Genomic DNA, 20,938 nt, shown 5'->3' on the forward strand with positions numbered 1-20,938 from the left:
GACATAATTAATGATGGTTATCCATAGTACGAAGGCTATTTTTATTTACTATTTTCGCTAACAGTTCAAACTCAAGTTCGTTATTGGCTGAAAGATTTGAAGGCAGGTAAACTACCATTTTGGGTAGAGGATTCTTAAAAGAGCCGATTTGACCAATAGCATTGTTTCTATATGTCAATTTCTTCGAATTCTTCTATAGGTTTAGGAATACCTCAACGGTGCCAATTTTAGTGCACTAGGTGCGCATTTATTACAATAAATGTGTATGCAGTGATGCTAGAGGCCAAAATGTTTGATAAACCAAAAGCAATGCAAACGTTGGAGAGCTGATGAAGTCATAATAATTGACATGTCAGAACTAAAGTGTCCAGATTGTGTCATCTGATTCATTTAGCATTAGAACATGTATAACTAAGTTAAACGTAGTTTTATAAAAATTAAAACTTTCACTAAAAGAGACAATAATAATGTGTTTTTTTTTACTATACTCCCCCCTCTCTATTGTTTTTTTTTTATATTATCCTAATTTTCAATAAAAAAAAACAGTCTTAGAAAAGCAAAAGACGTGCAATAATCATCTAACGTTATGAGACAAACACATATTTGGTACCAAAGAAAGCCCAAATTGTAAGCTGACCAGAACGAGGTACCTTAAATTTCAGTCAATATCTGTGAAATTCCATATTTGGTATAAGCTAGACAAATATCGTAATGATCCATCTATACGTTTTTCTCGTAGGATGCTGGAAAGGTACATGGGGAGTTAATTGTTTAAATCCCTGTCCTGCTAACAGCATATCCAATCACTGCTATCCTGGAAATGGTTCCTGTGTTTGGGGATGTGATTGCCTCCATGACACTTGTGATATGATCACCAGTATATGCACAGAATGATGTAAAGCTGGACTTATTGGACAGTACTGTAATAACACTAGCTGTGAGTCCTTTGTTTATTTAATGAACTTTAAATTAAAGATATAAATTGTATTAGAAAATGTGTTTAATTCTAATTTTGCATTGGTACATCAAATACTTAAAGACCGTTTACGTTTTCTTGACACTAATTATATAAGGAATCGCTATTATTCATACATATATGTCCCTTACAGATAATCTTGCTTCTAATGGAATAGCAACTCAAACACCATCGAAAACAAATCATCCAGCATTTCTGTCGGTTGATGGAAACCGGACCGGTATCTGTTCAGTGACATCTGGATCTAACTCCTTTCTCCAGGTTGACACTGGTTTAATGAGTATCATTACCATGATTTATATTACTCTTGGTGGTAAGTTACCATAGAGATGTGATTTATGTTTCATTTTAAATATATTATGTAGCAAGTTTTCCCAGCAAGTTTTGCTCAACAAGTGATTCCTGACGTGTTCTACTGTTACAGTCCGTTTATGACACATATCCAATTGTCAGGTGACAAACAATAGGGATTGTCTTATCTCCTTATCTTACTGTAAAAGCTTCCAAATTTAATCAGTACGTTTTCAATTACTAAATGTATGCATATGTTGTGAAAGAGTGAACAAATATAAGATTGTAAAACAAATTAAATACTTGATTATTATGACATCACTACGGCCATACAAATAAGGTCAAGGAACAGTAAATGGGCTATGTCCCAGATTTTGCTAAAATTAAGCATACAACTTTGACTCGTTGAACTATAACTAAAAATCGAAAAAATAATGCATATATCTCTTTAAAAATCTGAAAAATTACTGATTGAATTCTTTCAAAATAGGAGAACATTTGTATAGAAAGCACATAAAATCAGCGAAAAACCTTCTTGAATTTGTCTTAAAATCATAAAATCTCCAATTTCTAATACATAGATTTTTCTTATTAAACTATATGATGTTGATACAAACATTTTCGTTTAAATGATATAAAATAATCATATGGTGACCGACTTCGAACATTCTTGTGTCGTTTAATATTGTACGTCTTTGGTCCTTTTATAGTCATGCCAACTACATTTTATTAACAAGCCAATCGTCTTTTAATGACAGATTTATTTATTTTGAATGTTTAAAAATCTAAATAACCGAGTTACATTTATCATATCATATATGGCTCTTATGTCTCAAATGCATACTCGTATTATACATACTTTAAAATGACTATATGTACATGTTTATCAGCAATGCTCTTGACAGTACTCTAAATTACGTGTAGAATGTTTTTATCTATCCGAGAACAAAACAGCAAAAAATAAACAGAATCTGCACAATTTAACAACAGTAACTATTCAGTATATTGTTCAAACACGAGTGACTCCTGGAATAACGCAATAGAAATATACAATGGTGAACGTCCGACAGAAGATATCTACGTAACTGCTGTCTGCAGATATGTAATTTATGTACCACCAACTATAAGAGGCACTTCAAGGGTAGACTTGTGTGAAATAGAAATTGGTGGTAAGTGCAAAAATTAATTCCTCGATCACAGGAATGATATATCGTTTTCTCTACACGCCTACTGTATGAAACAAAAATTGAACAGATAGTGTGAAAATGATATAGTAGGGCTATATTGCTTATAACGAAAACCTAACATCAATTTTAAGATAGTAATTTGCTTTAAAGAGATCAAACAACTAAAAAAAGGCCAGTTCAAAGAAGGAAAGCACAAAACAACCTCCGTGAATGCCGTACGGTGACCTATAGTTGTTAATTTCTGATTCATTTGGTCTCTTGTGGAGAATTGTCTCATTGGCAAGCATACCACATCTTATTTTTATATCCAACATAAATTTTCAACTACAGAAATGATTGATTAACTCAAACCTCGCCAAAAATCTGGGTCAAAATATACTAGGCTCACTATTAGTAAGCAAGTTTAGCTGAATCATATTTTATCAGTTCATCCATCAACTTGTATTTTATTAATAAATTAATTTTGAAAATGATGTACACACTGAAATACTAGTATACAGAAAGGTGTAAATATATTCATTCCTTTTATAAGGTCAACGGCTCACATGTAACCCAACAGTGTACGGCTTATGTGCAACTCAACAGAACGGATCATATGCAATTCAACAGTACTAGTTTTCTTGACTTTAACAAAATTACATCTTAAACCAGTTAAGTTTGTAGGCTTCTAAACCACTTCAATCTATATTATAAATGATGTTTCCTACAACAGGTTGCCCTTTAGGAACATACGGAGTATACTGTGGAATGAAATGTTCAGAAAACTGTATATCAGGATCGTGTGACTTAGTTAGTGGACACTGCACATTTGGTTGTACTGATGGTTGGGTCGGTAATAGGTGCAATAAAAGTAAGCCTATGTTAAGAATAATACCGTAAATAATTAGGAAAAAGCAAAAATTGTAAAAGTTTGTAATTGTTCATTAAAACATTACATGTATGTCTATATATGTATAAAACAAGAATGATGAAGTTCTTCAAATATAACTGAGAAGAAAACCCATTTTTCTTAATAAAAGCAAAAGTTCTTTTTATATATATTTTAGGCTTCAAAGAAAGTGCAACAGGTTATTTAGCGTAGTTTGTTAAATGGTAAAGTTTCAATCATTCTTAAACTTTATTTTAGCCTGTAGTGAAGGTCTATTTGGGAATCAATGTGTGCATACATGTTCGTCTCACTGTGTCAAATCATCTTGTAATCATGTGACAGGGGAATGCAATGGAGGATGTAAACAAGGATGGACAGCTCATGACTGTTCAGAAGGTAAAACATAGATGTCGTTCAGTTTGTGGAAAACGTAATGATCATCGTGCGCATACCACATGTTCCTGGAATAAACCGTAGGCTCACTCGAGACCACATATTTAGAAACCAAAACATGAAAATCGTTTTAAGGCATATTAACCTTACTTGTTTAACTGGTTTTCATTTCTAGCAATTCTGTCTATAGTATTGGGTGTTTAAAACATTGACCTGCTGGATGTTCAGTTCAATTCCGGCAATTACGATTAAATTTATGACACCTATAAGATATGACTGGGATACTCTTCACTAGGACTTCTTACCAGTTAAAACAATATTCAAAAGGGGGCTTCCGTTTTGCTCTTTGGCTCTATGAATATACATCTACGTTCAGTTGGAATGAACTCGTTCAATCAGATGATTCATGAATATGGAGGGATAAGGCCTCACCGACTGCACATGGATGAACCAAATTTTTATTGATGGGTCGTTTGATTGATTGTTACAAGGCTAATTTCTCTCCATATCGAACGTCCATAAATTTTTCAATGACAAAGGGAATTTCCAGAGTTTTATTTTATGTTTTCGGCTTCAAAGAAAGTGCTTCGGACCCATGAAATTTATATTGTGTTGTTTTCATTTTTTATTGAATAAAATCTTTCTTACGAACATACATTCATGATATGTTAGTGCCGCGATGAATGAAGGATTTGATGAGGTAATATTTAATATCATGTCAAAACGTTTCCTATTTTATGGTGATATTGCAATTCCCGACATTGTGCAGGAGGTTTGATATGTTAATCATCTTAATTCTTCTTACTAATCGCCGTAGCAAGATGTCTTTGTTAAAATTGTTAATAGACAAAAAGTGGTCTATGGTAAACTACATTTGTATGTGATTCATAATCATTATCTTCATCCCCAACCATACTGAATAAAATCATTCAAATATGCATTGACATTTTAGAATGCAGTACCGGATATTTTGGTAGAAATTGTTCCCAGTCATGTGAAGGATGCATATCTGATCTATGTGACCGTTTTGATGGCTTTTGTAATGTGACAGACAAATGTAAACCAGGATATATACACGACTTAAAATGTAATCAAGGTATGTATTTATTTCAATGGTTTTGTATTTTTGAAGGATATGTTGATATAATTTGCATTTGTGATTCATACACACGATACTTTTTTCTGTTATAGGATTTGTTCTAGAATATGACTTTTGAAGGCTTCATATCGATATTGTGAAAGCTTTAATATTTCAATAACCAAGAATTTGTCCTCGACGAATCTCATCTGCACAGTGATTTGAAAGATGCAGTATGATTTATAAATCCAAAGTTCTACGATTCTTGTCTTTCGTGCAACATACATATGTGTATGAAGATGGGTTTCTTTGATTTAAAAACCACTATTGATTATTCCAATAGTTCAAATTCTGTTTTTTTTTCCGGTTTCATTATGTTTCAGCAAAAATATTTTGTGCAAGCAGATGTGATGATAGTAACCTTAATTATTATGATTTGTCTAGTTATAAAAATGATGATAAAAATTACAAATCATAAACTTATTTTGAAACGGTAATTCTAATATAGTTTATTATTCGGATTCATCGTGTACACTCCAGCTTCTAGAATATCAGGAATAAGAATAGATTCATGAGTTAGAAGTTTTTTAAAAACCCATGAAATTTCTTTTTGATTTAGAAGCATACATCAATTTCAGAAAGAATCGATCATTAATTATAAATCGTAGTGAGTCTTACTTAGGTTAGGAATAATTAATTACGCGTATGAAAAGTTTATTAATTTATTAATAAAACAATTATTTCTATCTAATTGACATCGACAAGATGTACTCGATTGACATTTTGTAATCACTACCTTTAATTTTATTCCTCTTACATTGAAAAATCACTAAATTACACTCAATACAACTTTCGATATTATAAATTAATGATCCATATTGCATCATACTTTTTATATACATAGAAAAGATGTATTTTTAGATGGCAATTTTTTTCGATATATTTTTAGCATGTGAGCACATGTACTATGGTGATAATTGTACAGAAAAATGCAATTGTCTCTCTAGATTGGAACCTTGTGATAAATCTACTGGAATGTGTTCTGACGGCAAATGTGACAAAGGATGGTCTGGGGAATCTTGTAATAAAGGTTTGTCAAAGGAAGTAATAGAAATACTTATTACTTAGTCATAAATCTTAAGTCTTTCTATTTTTATGACATACCGAAGCTATTAAAAATTAGTTGTTTCAAATATCCATTTAGATAGAGATAATTCCTAGCGAATAAACAATGAACACACATTTCAGATAATACTTAAAGATCACAAATATATTAAATGAATGGCGATTTTATAAGTTTTATAAGATATAATCGAAATAAAACGGTCACCCAGAGAAGCAGTGCTCTTCAACTTTGTAATTTATTTGGCCTTTTTAACCTTTTTTGATTCCAGCGTCACTAATGAGTCTTTTGTATAAGAATTGCGCGTCTAGCGTACACAATTTTAACCCTGGTATCTATGATGAGTTTATTTACAGAAAATATCTGGCTTTGTATGATTTCCTGTATGAATTATTTCCGTATTTTATTTCATTTACCGCTTTTGACAAAGACCTCTCGATTCGCTTCATGTTCCCTTTTTGATGGTTTTAGACACATTCCAGAAAATACATTGCATTGCTTTTTCACACTGTAATTCTGACTTATTTCCAAGAAAATTCAACCTCATAAACAGTAATGGATGAAATTGATATGATGAAACAAACTAAACAAATATATAGAGGAATTAGGACAGAATTTTATGTTGAGCGCTTTATACTATTCTATTGTGGGACGATTTATTTTTGATACTTTTAATTACATGTATTGTTTACCTTTTAAAGTTGATATAAAGCCATGTAATGCATATTTTAATTTTCATTGTAGAATGCAGCGAGGGATATTACGGATCGAATTGTATTGATTACTGTAACAATTGCTTAAACACGTCCTGTGAAATATTTGAAGGCAATTGTACTTATGGTTGTAATAATAAATTCAGTGGTCCTCAGTGCACGAAAGCAGGTAATAAAAGGATTTTTGTTATTCAAAATGAAATAACATGAATGGTAGAAAGAAGAAATTTTTATAATATTTAATTAGATACTGCTAGTTTAAAGTGTTAATACAACTGATGAAAAAGTAAAAAACAAATTTATTTACAGAATCGTGAAAAAAATAAAAAAAAATATATAACATTGCTGTACAAATACAATTTATGAAAGAATGAATAACTAAGCTGGAATCATTATCATTGTGTTGATTCAAGTTTGATATACATGATGGATGCATTATAGTCAATAATATATATATTTTTTATAGACTTGCAGTCTTTAGAAGAACGAGGACTTGTTACAGCCATCATAGGAGGAATTTGTGCTGCAATATTTGTCGTGATTCTTGCAATTATTTTGTGTATCGTTTACAGGTATTCATTTTGTTTCTGTTTTTTCTCCAAGAATTATCATTCTCATGTTTCATAGACCTTATATAATTTTTATAATTATAATTTACAAAAATATTAGAGTATATAATTATTCCTGGCCTTTAGTTAAAATACACTTGTGACGTAAATCTTTTGTTCAAACTCTCCATTATTTTTCAGGAATCGAGAGTTATTTTCTATTGTTCATCTTCATTCATCTGGATGTTTTGCCTTTGGATATTTCCATGGGCACTTTCTAAAAAAGTGTTCACCCATGGAAATAATTCTAAAGGACGTAACGCGATTTTGAATGAAGATTAAAACTTTCTAATACGGCTGATACTGGATGTTTTTTTTTTAATTTTGATCGTAGTAATACAATGAATACCAAATATCTCATTATCAATAAACAGCTTTTATTTGCGAGTCGTAATTTCAGCGAATGATATATAGTAGCGTATTCACTAAAATTCAACAACAGTATCTATAATTTGTTTTCCGATGCAAATCTTTGCTGCATTTCTGTCACAGATAGTAGCCAAGCGGGTAAAAACGATTTTTTTTCATTGAGTGCCATTCCTCTTCTGTGTATTTACAAAATATCAAATGTGTTAACTCAGTTGAATTCTTTTGTAATATTGAACACATTAACATTTTTCAATAAGGAAAATTAGAGCAAACTATATTTCACTTAAAGACTTGCTTTTAATGTTGCCGTTTGAGATATCATTTCCTTGAAATTTAAAGTGTTGTATTTTGATTTTGTACAGCAAAAATCGTTTGTTCCATTTAAATATGTACAATAAAAACAGGAAAATTACTCGGATAGTTTCTACAATAATATTGTGGTTTAATAGAATGAATATTGATAGTTCAAGAAACTGGAATGGTCAAAATAGCGTATTCGGTATATTATTTGATTGTGCGTTGTTATAATTTGAATATAGTACTAATGATTAGAATTTGAGGGGGTATGAATAATACTTGAATAAGGCTTATGTTATATTTTGGGCGTTTTTTTAATTCTGTTTCAAACAGAAACGCGAAACATAATCGAATTCATTTACTGTTGTTATATGACCAGCAAATATAACAGTTATAGCGGCAGTGGAAATGACGGCGTTAATCTTGAAATGTTTAAATGAAGCCAAAAAGTAGTTTTCAACTTAAGTTAAAGACATACAAAACGGAATCCAGAAATATTTTTAATCACGTGGGTTTTTTTCCAACACTTTTAGCTTCCTTTCTGATTAAAGGGAAGAATAAAAAATATTTTCAGTTTGTTTGTATTGCTATTTAAGACTCATCTAAAATATGCATAACATTCTTTTCGTTGTTATGAGCAAAGGGAAAGAAAAAAAATTCGGTAATGCATGAAACATTGTTTTCTTATTTAATTTTATTTGATCTAATAGAATGGTTTAAAATATAGAATCACATTGTGTTTTTGAAATGACTCATAATCTAGCACACCCTTATTAGTTAAATAATCTAGACTAGGTTGTTACATACCTGAAAATTTGTTCTAGTTGTACGATTCATTTTTCTCAGACGATTTTACGTCTAAGATATTAAATGAAAATCATACATAATCCATGAACATATATGCATAAATACTAGTTTTTTTTCCTCTCCCGAAATACCATTTAAGGTTCATCAAAAGGAATTGACAAATATGGCCGTGTTTACACCATAAAATCTATGAGTACAGACAAACTGATGCATCTAGGAAAGTTTTAAGGCATTGCAGAACCTAGACATATAAAAGTCGTATGTAGTCTATGTTTCAGAAAATTAAAAACTTATCTTGATTTTGATGTGCATTTTTTCCAGTCTGCAGAAGAGAGCAAATAAACAAACACAATAGTTTCATTTGATACGGTCCACTCAGTTACATAGTTTAAATCACATATTGTTTGCAGATGTCTATTGTCCATCTATTGTCCATTTAAATCAATATTACTCACAACATTTATTATATGAGGGGAGCTTTTCAAACCTCTATCCCAACTTAGTTTATTTTGGCACCTTCTGCAAGAATGAAAAAAAAAAATGAATAGCAAAATCCAGAAAATTTTATAATTCTCTGAAACATAAAATGGATTTAAAATTTAATTATCTAGTTCCTGCCATGTCTTAAAACTTTTCCAGGTGCACAGGTTTGTCTGTACTCAATTACAACTTGTAGCGTTAATACGGCCATATTAGTCAAAAGGTTATGAAGAACCTTAAAGACACAAATAAATATCCTTTCAACCCCACTATAAGAAGGACGTGCGTATCCAATGACTAAAAACAAAAATTAGGATGACTTTTTTTAAGATCTTTTTATAGTAACTATTCTACTGTTCATAAATACTTCATTAAGTGAGTAAATGGTCAGCTCGATTTTACATTTTGCCTGTGGATTATTGGTCACAATACGGGGAAAATTAGAGAAAACCACTACAAAATGAAATAAAATTCTTAAAAATTTTATAATCTGAAGATTTGCTCTTAATATTTAAGGTGAATTTAAAGTTAGCGAAAGTCCAAATAACTGTCCATTCCTGGGAAATAATGGGCGTCGGCCCTACGGGCGACGTACAACCGGAAAGCATAATTTTTTAGGTGTGTTATTTTGACTTTTTTCCAATTTCTTTTATTTTTTTTCTTACAAAGAAATATTAGGATAACGTCTATCCAGATTAATATCATACATGTTTTTATATAAAAAAAAATAAACATGTAAATAGACATGTACATTGTAATCAAGAACGCCACTGTGAGTTTTGTCTATATATGACTTAATGTTCGGATGATTATCTATAATTTTATGATAAAATTGAGAATGGAAACGGGGAATGTGTCAAAGAGACAACAACTTGACCAAAGGGCAGAAAACAGCTCAAGGTCACCAATGGGTCTTCAACACAGCGAGAAAATCCCGCACCTGGAGGCGGGCTCTAGCTGGCCTCTAAACAAAAATGTATACTGGTTCAGAGAATATGGACGTCACACTAAACTCCGAAAAAGAGAGGCTCAAGACATTCAAACACATAAGTCGAAAATTAGCTGACAACGCCATGGCTGAAAAAAGACAAACAGACAAATAAAAGTACACAAAACACAACAAAGAAAACTAAAGACTGAGCAACACGAATCCCACAAAAAACTAGGGGTCAAGATATGAGGCGAACTTAACTGTATCTGTTGTATCCTTAATCTCAAGTTCGATGGGATAGATGCGTTCAACATAGTCACCAAATTTTGAATTATTTAGCAAGAGAACATCATCTATGTAGCGGAAAGTAAAGTTAAAGGATACTGCAAACTTCTTTTCTTTCCTCTTAAAAGTTTCTGTGTGAAGTCAGCCTCGTATAAACAAAGAAACAAGTCGGCAAGAAGAGAGGCACAGTTGGTTCTCATGGGGATGCCGATTGTTTGTTGAAAAACACGTCCAAATGTACTGCGGATTCATATATTTTCGTGGGTATCAATTTTCGTGGATTGAGGAAAACTTGTGTAATTCGTTGAACATTTGAATTCGTGGTTCACCTGTACTCCGAAAACCACGAAAATTGGTATCCAACGAATAATAATTAATCCACAGTAACAAATACGTTGTCAATCAAGAAATCCAGCATCTTAATAATGTCCGTTTCAATGATTTTTTAGAAAGTACGATTTATCCCTCCCTAAGACAAGATACTTGTATCTACGTTGGCCATTCTTTTTGATGAAACACAGCAGGACCAACTCTTTCAATTTGTCTTTTAGTTTGTAATGGGGAATACTTGTGTAAGGTACAACATATTAATGCACCAAAACAAAACAAAAAAACATACAAGATTAACTAAGGCCAGTGGTTCCTGACTTGGGACAGGCGCAAAAATGCGGCGGGGTTAAACATGTTTTGTGGGATCTCAACCCTACCCTATACCTCTAGCCAATGTAATACACCATGTATAGAAAATTAATATATCAATGTTAGTTCATTTCAATACAGCAGAATTAATCAATGGAGTTACACTTTCTTTTGTGTATTACAGAAGGTTTTTCAGATCACAAAAGCAAAGACAACATTCCTACATTGAAAAAAGTACGTATTTGATATAATTGGCTATGTTTTAGGTCCTTTTTGGTTATAAAGCTCTTCAAATGTTTCGGTTCTTGTACATCCTTGGTTTTCAAATATTCGGCTTTGAGCGTTCATTATTCGGACGCATACAATTTATAACGTGTTGTTTTCATTTTTTACTGTCACTAGTAACTATATTTCAGTCTGAAACGGTCATTTTATTCTAATCAAGTCTTAATCGACTGAATTTACTTGATTTACTTGATCAGATCACTTTCAGAACAAATCAGACCAAATGTAAAAATGCTGTTAAGATTTTGTAAGATCGGGTTCAGTCGTGTTAAGATTTTAAATATTCGAGTGCAAAACGGGCCACACTTTCTCTGTATTTATCATTGGTTGCTCCACTTTATGAAAAAAATCGACAAAGCTTGGAAAATGTTCTTTTGTGGTCTTTCAAAGTAATATTGTTTGTCTTTTTCATAAGATAACGTATACAAATTGACTGCTAATTAATTTTATTATAATTTTCGATAGAATTGTTAATATTTAATTGGTGACATAAGGAAAGAATAATTGTTGTAACCGGGAAAAGTGTGTTAATAAAAAAAACTTTACAGTCGTGCTTTCGGGCATTCGAATAATCCCGCATTTATTCATTCCGTCTGTAAAGATATAATGATTTGTAATATTTCTAAAAAATATTCCTATTTAAATTTTCGTCTTTGCAATTCGATATGAACTTTAAAAATCTACTTCAAAAGGGGCGTGATATCCTTTAACCATCAATACATCTTAATCTTTAATATTTTGCATTATGGAAAATCACTGTTCTTAGAATTGTTTGCATGTGTACGAATTCTAAAAAGTATTAGCAAACCACATTGGCCTATTTATAAAATATGTAAAATTATTGTTTTTAGACAATTATTTGTCAAGAAAAATATATTAAAAGTGTCTGATTTACTTAATTTTGTTGACTTTTGACAGATGTTTAACCTATGCCAATATTTTAGGTACAAAATTATATGAATATGAAAAATGTTGGTATAGTTCAAATAAAATATAATAGATTAAGTGTTATAAAAACAAAGAATAGTTAGGGGCAAATTAATTTACAACCAGATTAAACTCAGCGTTTTATTGCATAACACTATTTTTGTTACTTGTAATAGTGAATATGTAGGCAACTCTATGAGTTGTTGATGTCTTTTGTATTTGTATTAATAATACAATGAACATTAAGGATGGTTGTTTATAAAAACCATAAACATATACATGTATACCAGTATAAAGGTGAATATCATACAATATTTGATAAAAACATTTGATTATGTTTTAAGTAGGACTACATCAAATGCAATGGAATTAATGAATAAAGCACCTTTTAAATAAATGCAAAAAAAAAAAAAAAAAAATACAAGCATATTGTCAAAATTCGATTTTGATACTTCTCTGGCATTTTGTTTAACAATCAATTACTTTGAGCAAGAACTAATAAATTATATAGTAGAAAAATATAACAAATAGTATATTAAGTAAAAAAAGACTCATAAAAGAAAATGTACATAATTATAAATCTAGTGAACAGTTTATATGTCTGTCTCGTAGCAGAATTCTCTTTCATTGCACCAGTTTTGCTTTTCATTTTAAGAACAGTTTAACGCTTTCTTGATTTTTCGGAATTTATCTAAGAGCTAGGGAATAACGCAACAAATTAACGTGTGTTGGGTTGTTGAACAACAAACTTCCCGCACTAGGAGAGAAACAGCTGCCGAGACTACCAATGCTAATTGTTAGATATAATAATAAGTACATCAGTCATATTCAAATTATGCATGCTGGTGTTTAAAAAAAAATATATTTTGAATGTTGAATTTAACGAATGATCTGATTTTACAAATCAAATATTTTTCTTTTGCTTTCGATTGATATTATCCTGTATATTATGTAATATTAGTCGCTGAACAATCCACGATCAGAGCCAAGCATGTGTACTTTAGAATGCAATCTATAGATAAAAAAGATAAACCTTTTTTAATTAGTGTACATGGAAAATCCTGAATCGTGTGTCAAGTCGTGTTCTACCCATACTCCTTTAATCTATAAAACTGATGTTAATTATTATCAATATAATAATTCTTTTTCATTTTTAAACGTAACTTTTTATGTGTGTTTTTGCCAGTTTACTTAAATGTTGGCATATATTTTTTTATTAAATTTCAATAAAATATTTCAATTTGTTTCTTGTCTACAAAAAAAAAATACTTTTTTGTTTCATTTTTGCGACAACTATCGAATTTCATCTCAGATATATATTTTATGATCTCTCGGGTAAATATCAAAATTGAATCTAGAGTTGTGTGTGTATATTGTACGGGTGTGGATTAAGGATTATGTACGTTTTAAATTGATTTGTTTTTTTAAAGATGCAAGAAAAAATAACTAAATGCTTAAACGGTTAAAGTATTCTTTCTAATTGATAAAACCTGATCAATTAAATAAATGGAACCAATTTTACTGCACTAGATCGGCACTTTGGCAAAAATTGTCTCTTCGATGATACTAGAGGGGGCCGAAGTATTGGAAAATCCAAATTTTTTCTCCAAAATTGAAGAGCTACTATAACCAAAAAAGATCAAAATGTATAGCTTAAGCCGGGCAATGAATCAGAGCTTTGCATGACATCAGGTTTATCAATTTGTACGATAGACGCAATTTTCGGCTTCATTAAACTCATCAGTGGCGTTTGAATCAAAGCTGTTGCAAAGTCAAATCAAACTACGAAGTTTAAGGGCAAAGCAAAAAGATCGTAAACTTGTACCAATTACGGCAATTTATTATTTTGGTGATGTATCAATACAAACATGTTAAACGTGAATATTTGTAAATAACCTTAACACACACCAACTTGGGTTGGAATTTTTATATTATGAAAGTGCTTATTTTTGCCTCGGAATTGCTACATGATTAGTTTTGTATTCCATAGTCCAATATTGACGCATAATAATTGCACTAGCCAATACGTCTTTTTGTAAACCTCCTGACATGCATATGAACCTTCGGAATGTTCAAATTTCTCACATTTCTTCATCATTTTTAAAGTGAACATAGAGGAACTTGCATAATAATTGCACAATATAAACACACATCCCGAACAATATAAGCTAATAATTTAAATAAAACATAGTTTATTCCTTCCCGTTAAAAAAGAGAGGCGAAAGATAGCAAACGGGCATTTAAACTCATCAGTCGAAAATAAACAGACAACACCATGGCTAAAAAAGAAAAAGACCAACAGACAAGCAATAATACACAAACACAACATAGATAACTGATGATTTAGTTTTCGGTGGCCAAGTGTTACCTTTCCTCCTCAGTAGAATATAGAGTTGTAACACAGTACATGATATATTAGGCATGAAGATGGAATTGATTGCAGATAAGCTAAATATCTATCGTAAAGGATCGTAAGATACAGTGTGAATTATTAGTTCAGACTAGGTGGCCGTGTGGTCTAGAGCGCTGGACACAGTGCAGGCGGTGTTTTCTCGATATCCCAATAGCATGAGTTGAATCCCGGCGAGGGAAGAACAAAAATTTGCTTCCGCAAATTTGCAGATTTAACATTGTTGTGCTGATATTTAGAGTAATCATTAATATAATATGTGTTTTCAGCCGTTTATCACCTTCACTGGTGATCCAACGGATGGATCTGTCGTAGAGTTGTCACTTGTTTAGACGTTCTTATCTTTACATATATACATACATAGAGACAAGTGAAAGCAAAAATGGGGAAAAGAAATAAATCAGATTTTATAGACACGGTGATCATGTTTGATATCACAAAATCAACAACTGCGGATGCCATTGAGAAGTTCTTGTCATTCATTCGATGGTGTAAATCACATCCTGATTTTCCTGACAACTCAATGTAAATACAAAATGTATGGTATTTTACAAAAGTATAAAAATGTCTGAAAATTATCATTATTTTAGTGTTATTAAGCTGAAACCTGGAGAAGTGTAACTTGTACGTGGCTTGCAACGATTTTGATGCTGACAGCAAAAAAAAAAAAAGGCTAATATAGTTTTGTCGGCTTCAGCAAAAAAAAGGGAAAAATAAATCAATCTTATAATAAATATAAACTTATTTTGCATACCTAATTATATATATAAATGAGACCCTGGTTGTGAAAAGTGAAAGAAAAAACCTATTAATTAGATATAATTCATATCTTCAGCTGATACGTCTACAAAATTTATGACTACAGGATCCTCGGTGGGTAAGAGTAGTATTTTAGAATAATCGATACAATTAAAAAAGAAGGTTAAATAAACCTTTGAAGATTTTGAAAAGTTCAACAGGCAAATTCAATAAAAGTTTGCAATATTCAAGGTTTATCAACAATATTTGTTTCAGCAATTTTTTCAGGAATCGAATGACAATTTTTTTTCCTGGCAAAGTTTAAAAAATAAATGTGTTATCTAAGCTGTCCAGAAATTTTGCCTTATCATTAATTTTATACCATTTATTTACACTCAGTATACAAAAAATTACCATAACATTTCAGATTTACTTTAAAAACTGTCTACTACGCATTTCAACAGTCATGGGTATTCCTAATGAGAACAGATGCAAACACACGAGAATATATGCCAGATGATTTGGCAGATGATGCATGAACCCATACTATTTCAATGGTGTAAATATAAGAAAACATAAACGAAAGGAACATTTTGGGCTTTCCAAGGTCTACCCCTTTAAGCAGTTATTTTATTTTATGGGAATCAGTTAAACTATTTCTTCCAATGATTGAGTAAAAGTAAAAATACATTTGGTACCAGTACCTCGAAACTACTAGAACCATTCTTTACCGGTCCAAAATTAAAAGCTCAATTAAAAAAATCACAAAAGTTCAAATTCTAACCGTTAGTCATTAAAATGTGCCCATGTCCACACCTAAAAATTCCAACATTTATATTTGAACGTTTTAATGTCATGCAAGGTTACATATAGTGTAGTATCTTTTAATATGCTATCATTGGATATAATTGGATCGATGTGATTTACATTTATGTCCAATCTATATCGGACTGCTTTGGACGTCATTTAACTATACACCACATATATACATATAATTTTCGTTCGGGTCTATATGATCCGTTCATCCTATTTCGACTCTTCAAAATTCAAGAGTCTATCCTAAATTGAGGTAAATTATATGGCCTTCCAAATACCGTTTCGATTTCTAACATCACTGAAGAGACATTAATTGTCGAAATCCGGATATGGTGTACACATTTTTGCACCTCATGTTTGCGGTACACAATCTTTTCCGCAAGTTTTTTGTTTTCTGTTTGGTATTAAATTAATAATAAAGATCCATTTTGTTACATCTTGTGATCCGTTTATTTGGCAATTGCCAATGGCAGTCAGCAGGGTTTAAGAACATACGTTGTTCGACCTGTTTGTCAAATGCGTTTTGTTTAAATATACTTTTCACTTTGGTCTTTTGGAAAATATTGTTTGTGCTGTATTTAGACTCCTCTACCAAGAAATTTGTTTTGCATGCACACGTATAAAAATTGCGGTTTTTTTCCAACGCAATCATAAGTTTGAACGTTATTTTCAATTTAGACTTATATACATGTATATATATGTATATATGTTTTATTTTGTGGCCACACATGTATTATCTTTTCCTGTGTCATAGTAATTAGAGGCTGATACAATTTAAGACGTTAACAACATCAACGCTACAAGAAAAAAAAAGAAAAATCTAAACAATGGTCAATAATTAATGTCAAAAAAAAAATAATGCATGAGCAGTTCGTACCCGTCAGTAACAAGTCACGAAGCTGTCGTATTCTACATAACAAATAAAAATTCGATGGGAAGAAATAAATAATAACACGACAACTCATCCAATGAAACAAAGACGCTAGCAGAAATACAGTACCGTGCCAAAATATTAACTAACACAATGATGTTTAAAGAGTAATTATAATGAAACGTTTTTACACATATATTAACGATGTTGTTTTTAAACTGTCTCTTATAATGTTCTTCGTTATATTTATTTCTAAATTTTCAGATAACAAAATTTGTTCATCTACAACTAATCAATGTGCAATGTACGAAAATGTGAAAAGCAACTTTACAAGTTCAGAAAATATACGACTATCGTTTTCAAAAAAGCACGATAGAAAAATCAATATTGATGACATAAGTTCCAATAACTTACCAGATGTAGAGGAACAAGAGAATGTGAATGTATATGGCAACATGATATTGGAAGATGATATATGTCAATACAAAATTCGTATTGAGGACCTAGCAGATGTAATAATTGAAAAACGTCACGACGAAGGATTTGAAAAAGAATATATGGTTTGTAAAACACATACTATCTGATTTTATTCACGACTAAGCATTGTTCAGAATATAAATATTTAATTTTTCAAAACACTGTTTTTCTTCCAAATATATATATATATAACATGGAATGTTTCACTCATTTTCCCTACCATCACTCTTGTTCCTGCCATCACTTATTTTCCTGCCATGACTTGTTTCCAGTAGCTCCGGCTTCTGTACTAGACTTCTACATTTTTAAGGATTTTTTTAATTATACTAGTTTTAATTACAGGGTTTTACTCATTTGGGATGGATGTAAAAGTACGCAGTCACGTTCAATTATTTTTCTTATCATTATCAAACTGCTATTTATTTGGGGTGTTTAAATACGCAGCCTCTGTTTTAATTACTCTACCGTTGTCAAATTTGAAATATTATACAAGCTTAGATCATGTAGATAGGTCAGTGCTGTTTATTGGGAATGTATTTCCACGCAGTTGTTGTAACATCTTAACTGTCGTCACCTTTGGAATTTTAAGTTGTGCTAGCTCATATCGCAAATTATTACTATTTTTATTTTAGGTATGTCGTTGCGCCGTGTTTGGAAATTTTTGAATTGTACTAGCGTCTCTAGTATGTTCTGGTAAAACTGTTTTTTTTTTGTGTATAGATTCAAGATTGCTATAGTTTTATAATCAGAACAGATTGATAAGATTCATTTTACATCGTGATCATACTGATGAAGGATATCTGTTATCCGAAATATTATAGTAACATTTGTTCATTTTATTGTTATTTTTTGGTGATGTTGTACCCTTTTAGACTGGTTATATGTTATATTTTGTAGTGTACTGTATCATAATTATATGATCCATCGCCCCGTAAGATTTATCGTTGGCTATTATTCAGTCATTTTATATATATATATATAATATATAGGGAAAAAAAAAAAAAAAAATAAGGCTGAAAATGCACCAAATATTTATATTCAATGTGAATATTCATATTGAATATAAATATTTGGTGCATTTTCAGCCTTATTTGTTTTTTTTCCCTATTTTATGCACAGCGTGGACAAAATTCAAAACTTTGTAATATATATATATATATATATATATATATATATATATAGTTTTTTTTTAAATGCATTATATTTCAATAAAAACAACATTTATTTTTCTTTTTAATTTTTTTTCTACTGTGAATATTTGGCTAGAATGTTTGGTTGTTAATGCTCTTCAATTTTGTATTGGATTTGTTCGTGTGGCCGTTTTTATTCGAGCGTCATTAATTATTCTTATGTAGACGAAACGGACGTCTAACGTTCCAAATGTAAAGCCTGATATCTTGAAAATAAAAAACACTCCAAAGAAATCAATACTCTCTAAAACGGTATATGCTATGTAGTAAATGTTACATTTCATATATTATAAGACGTGGTTTGATTTCAAATGAGACAACTACCTGCCATACACCAAAATATCTTATATTTTGTATTAGGACGGGAATTTAAAATTTAAAATGAGGCCATCGGATTTTCACACCTTAACGAACCTCCCTTTTTTTCCGGAGATCCAACAGAATTCGAAAGTTGTCAAGGTAGTCATATTCTAAAACGAACATTACAGATGACGACGGATATGTTCCAATTGTCGTAACTACAATATCGTCCCCTTTCCCCCGAATGTGACCTACCGAATTGGACATATCACCGGGTTTGTTACATGATCAACACGACAGGTGCCACATGTGGAGCAGGATCTGCCTACCCTTCCGGAACACCTGAGATCAGCCCTAGTTTTTGACGGGGTTCGTGTTGCTCAGTCTTTAGTTTTCTATGTTGTTTGTCTTTTTCCTTTTTAGCCATGGCGTTGTCTATTTATGTTCGACTTATGAGTTTGAATGTCCTTTTGGTATTCCTCGTCTCTCTTTTACCATTCTTGTCGATTGTTATAGTTATGTTAAGCTTTATGTAGCTTTGTCATACGATTTTATTATGATATTGCGTAAGTACAGTGTTTAAGGTAAAGATCTATGATTGATTAGTTCGTCAAATGATGAATTAAATATGTTTCAGATGTTCCCGAAAGGTCTTATTCATGCTCATATTGAGGGATCAAAAGAAGAGAATAAAGCTAAAAACAGATTTTTGACTACATGGCCATGTAAGTGACAAAATACTTAGAAATATATATATCTTGTATATGTAGAGTAAGAAATATGTTCCTATTTACAGTAATTGAACATTTGCACGCGCGGAAATTATTTCAAACGTCAGTGAAAAAAAATGAAGATATATTGAGAACGTTTTAACATTGAACACACCAATATCAGGAACTAATTTGTTGATGAATTGTGTTGTTACCGTGAACAATAATTAAAAAAGGACAAACACAAGATAAAACATGTATCTATGCTACAAAATAAATGAGTATCAAAACCACAGAAACCCATTTTTCTTTTACAGATGACCACTCCAGAGTAGTGTTGAAAGGAGACACAAAATATGATTATATAAATGCAAATTACATCGACGTAAGTTATTTTTAAATTTGTATGCATTTGTTTATCTATAAACATAATATTTAATTTTTAAAAACACAGAATTTTACAACTTATGTTATGTAGCATGAACTTGAATGTATCAGAATTACATTTTAACAGTCTAAAAACTGTGACAAAATGAATTGAAAAATTACAAAACTTAGGAGAAAATAAAATATACACATAAGTATATGAGCAACTGAAATTTTAAATAGGCTATGACAGCTTTAGGATAAGTGTCAATGCTGGTATTAACCATCATTGTTTGTTTGGGTAAGCTATATGAGAGACAACTTATCGTATATGCTGAAAAAAATCTAAATTATCAACGATATATTTGGATCATATATATTGTGTCTGTCAATGCACATATACATGAGCATTTTGATGCTGATCATGTATTACGATATGTTTACCCTTATTAAATAATTGAGTAAGGTTGTAAAGTAAATTGTATAACTATGAAGCGTCACTTAATTAATGTAATATTTTTAAATTGCAGAGCTATCATAAAGAAAAGGCATACATAGCTACACAAGGTTTGTGTATATAATCAAAGAATATATAAAGTGTTGTCGTATTTTGATTTTAGATTAAATATTCATGATAGATCATCATTATACAAAAAAATTACTAATCCGTATTGGTTTTATATGCCAACATCGTTTGCTATGTTGAGGAGATAAAAACATCATGTTTTGTCAATTTCATTCATGATTATATAACAAAGATTTTCAATACTTATCACGATAAAACAATGTGGGGTCAACAGTAT

The 20,938-nt window shown here is 30.9% G+C and overlaps 1 protein-coding gene across 1 annotated transcript in view; it reads left to right on the forward strand.

The window, feature by feature from the left end:
* Positions 1-3,147: 3,147 nt before the first annotated feature.
* LOC127707267 (receptor-type tyrosine-protein phosphatase alpha-like) overlaps positions 3,148-20,938 on the forward strand; it is a 30,817-nt gene continuing 13,026 nt past the window's right edge. The window contains exons 1-7 of the mRNA XM_052211806.1: positions 3,148-3,304; positions 4,668-4,811; positions 5,743-5,883; positions 17,357-17,652; positions 19,697-19,784; positions 20,087-20,154; positions 20,666-20,702. Of these exons, the coding sequence (XP_052067766.1) occupies positions 3,148-3,304; positions 4,668-4,811; positions 5,743-5,883; positions 17,357-17,652; positions 19,697-19,784; positions 20,087-20,154; positions 20,666-20,702 (931 nt within the window). The remainder of the gene's footprint in view (positions 3,305-4,667; positions 4,812-5,742; positions 5,884-17,356; positions 17,653-19,696; positions 19,785-20,086; positions 20,155-20,665; positions 20,703-20,938) is intronic.

The sequence above is a fragment of the Mytilus californianus genome, unplaced genomic scaffold, assembly GCF_021869535.1.
Source record: "Mytilus californianus isolate M0D057914Y unplaced genomic scaffold, xbMytCali1.0.p SCAF_61, whole genome shotgun sequence".
NCBI classification, from domain to species: domain Eukaryota; kingdom Metazoa; phylum Mollusca; class Bivalvia; order Mytilida; family Mytilidae; genus Mytilus; species Mytilus californianus.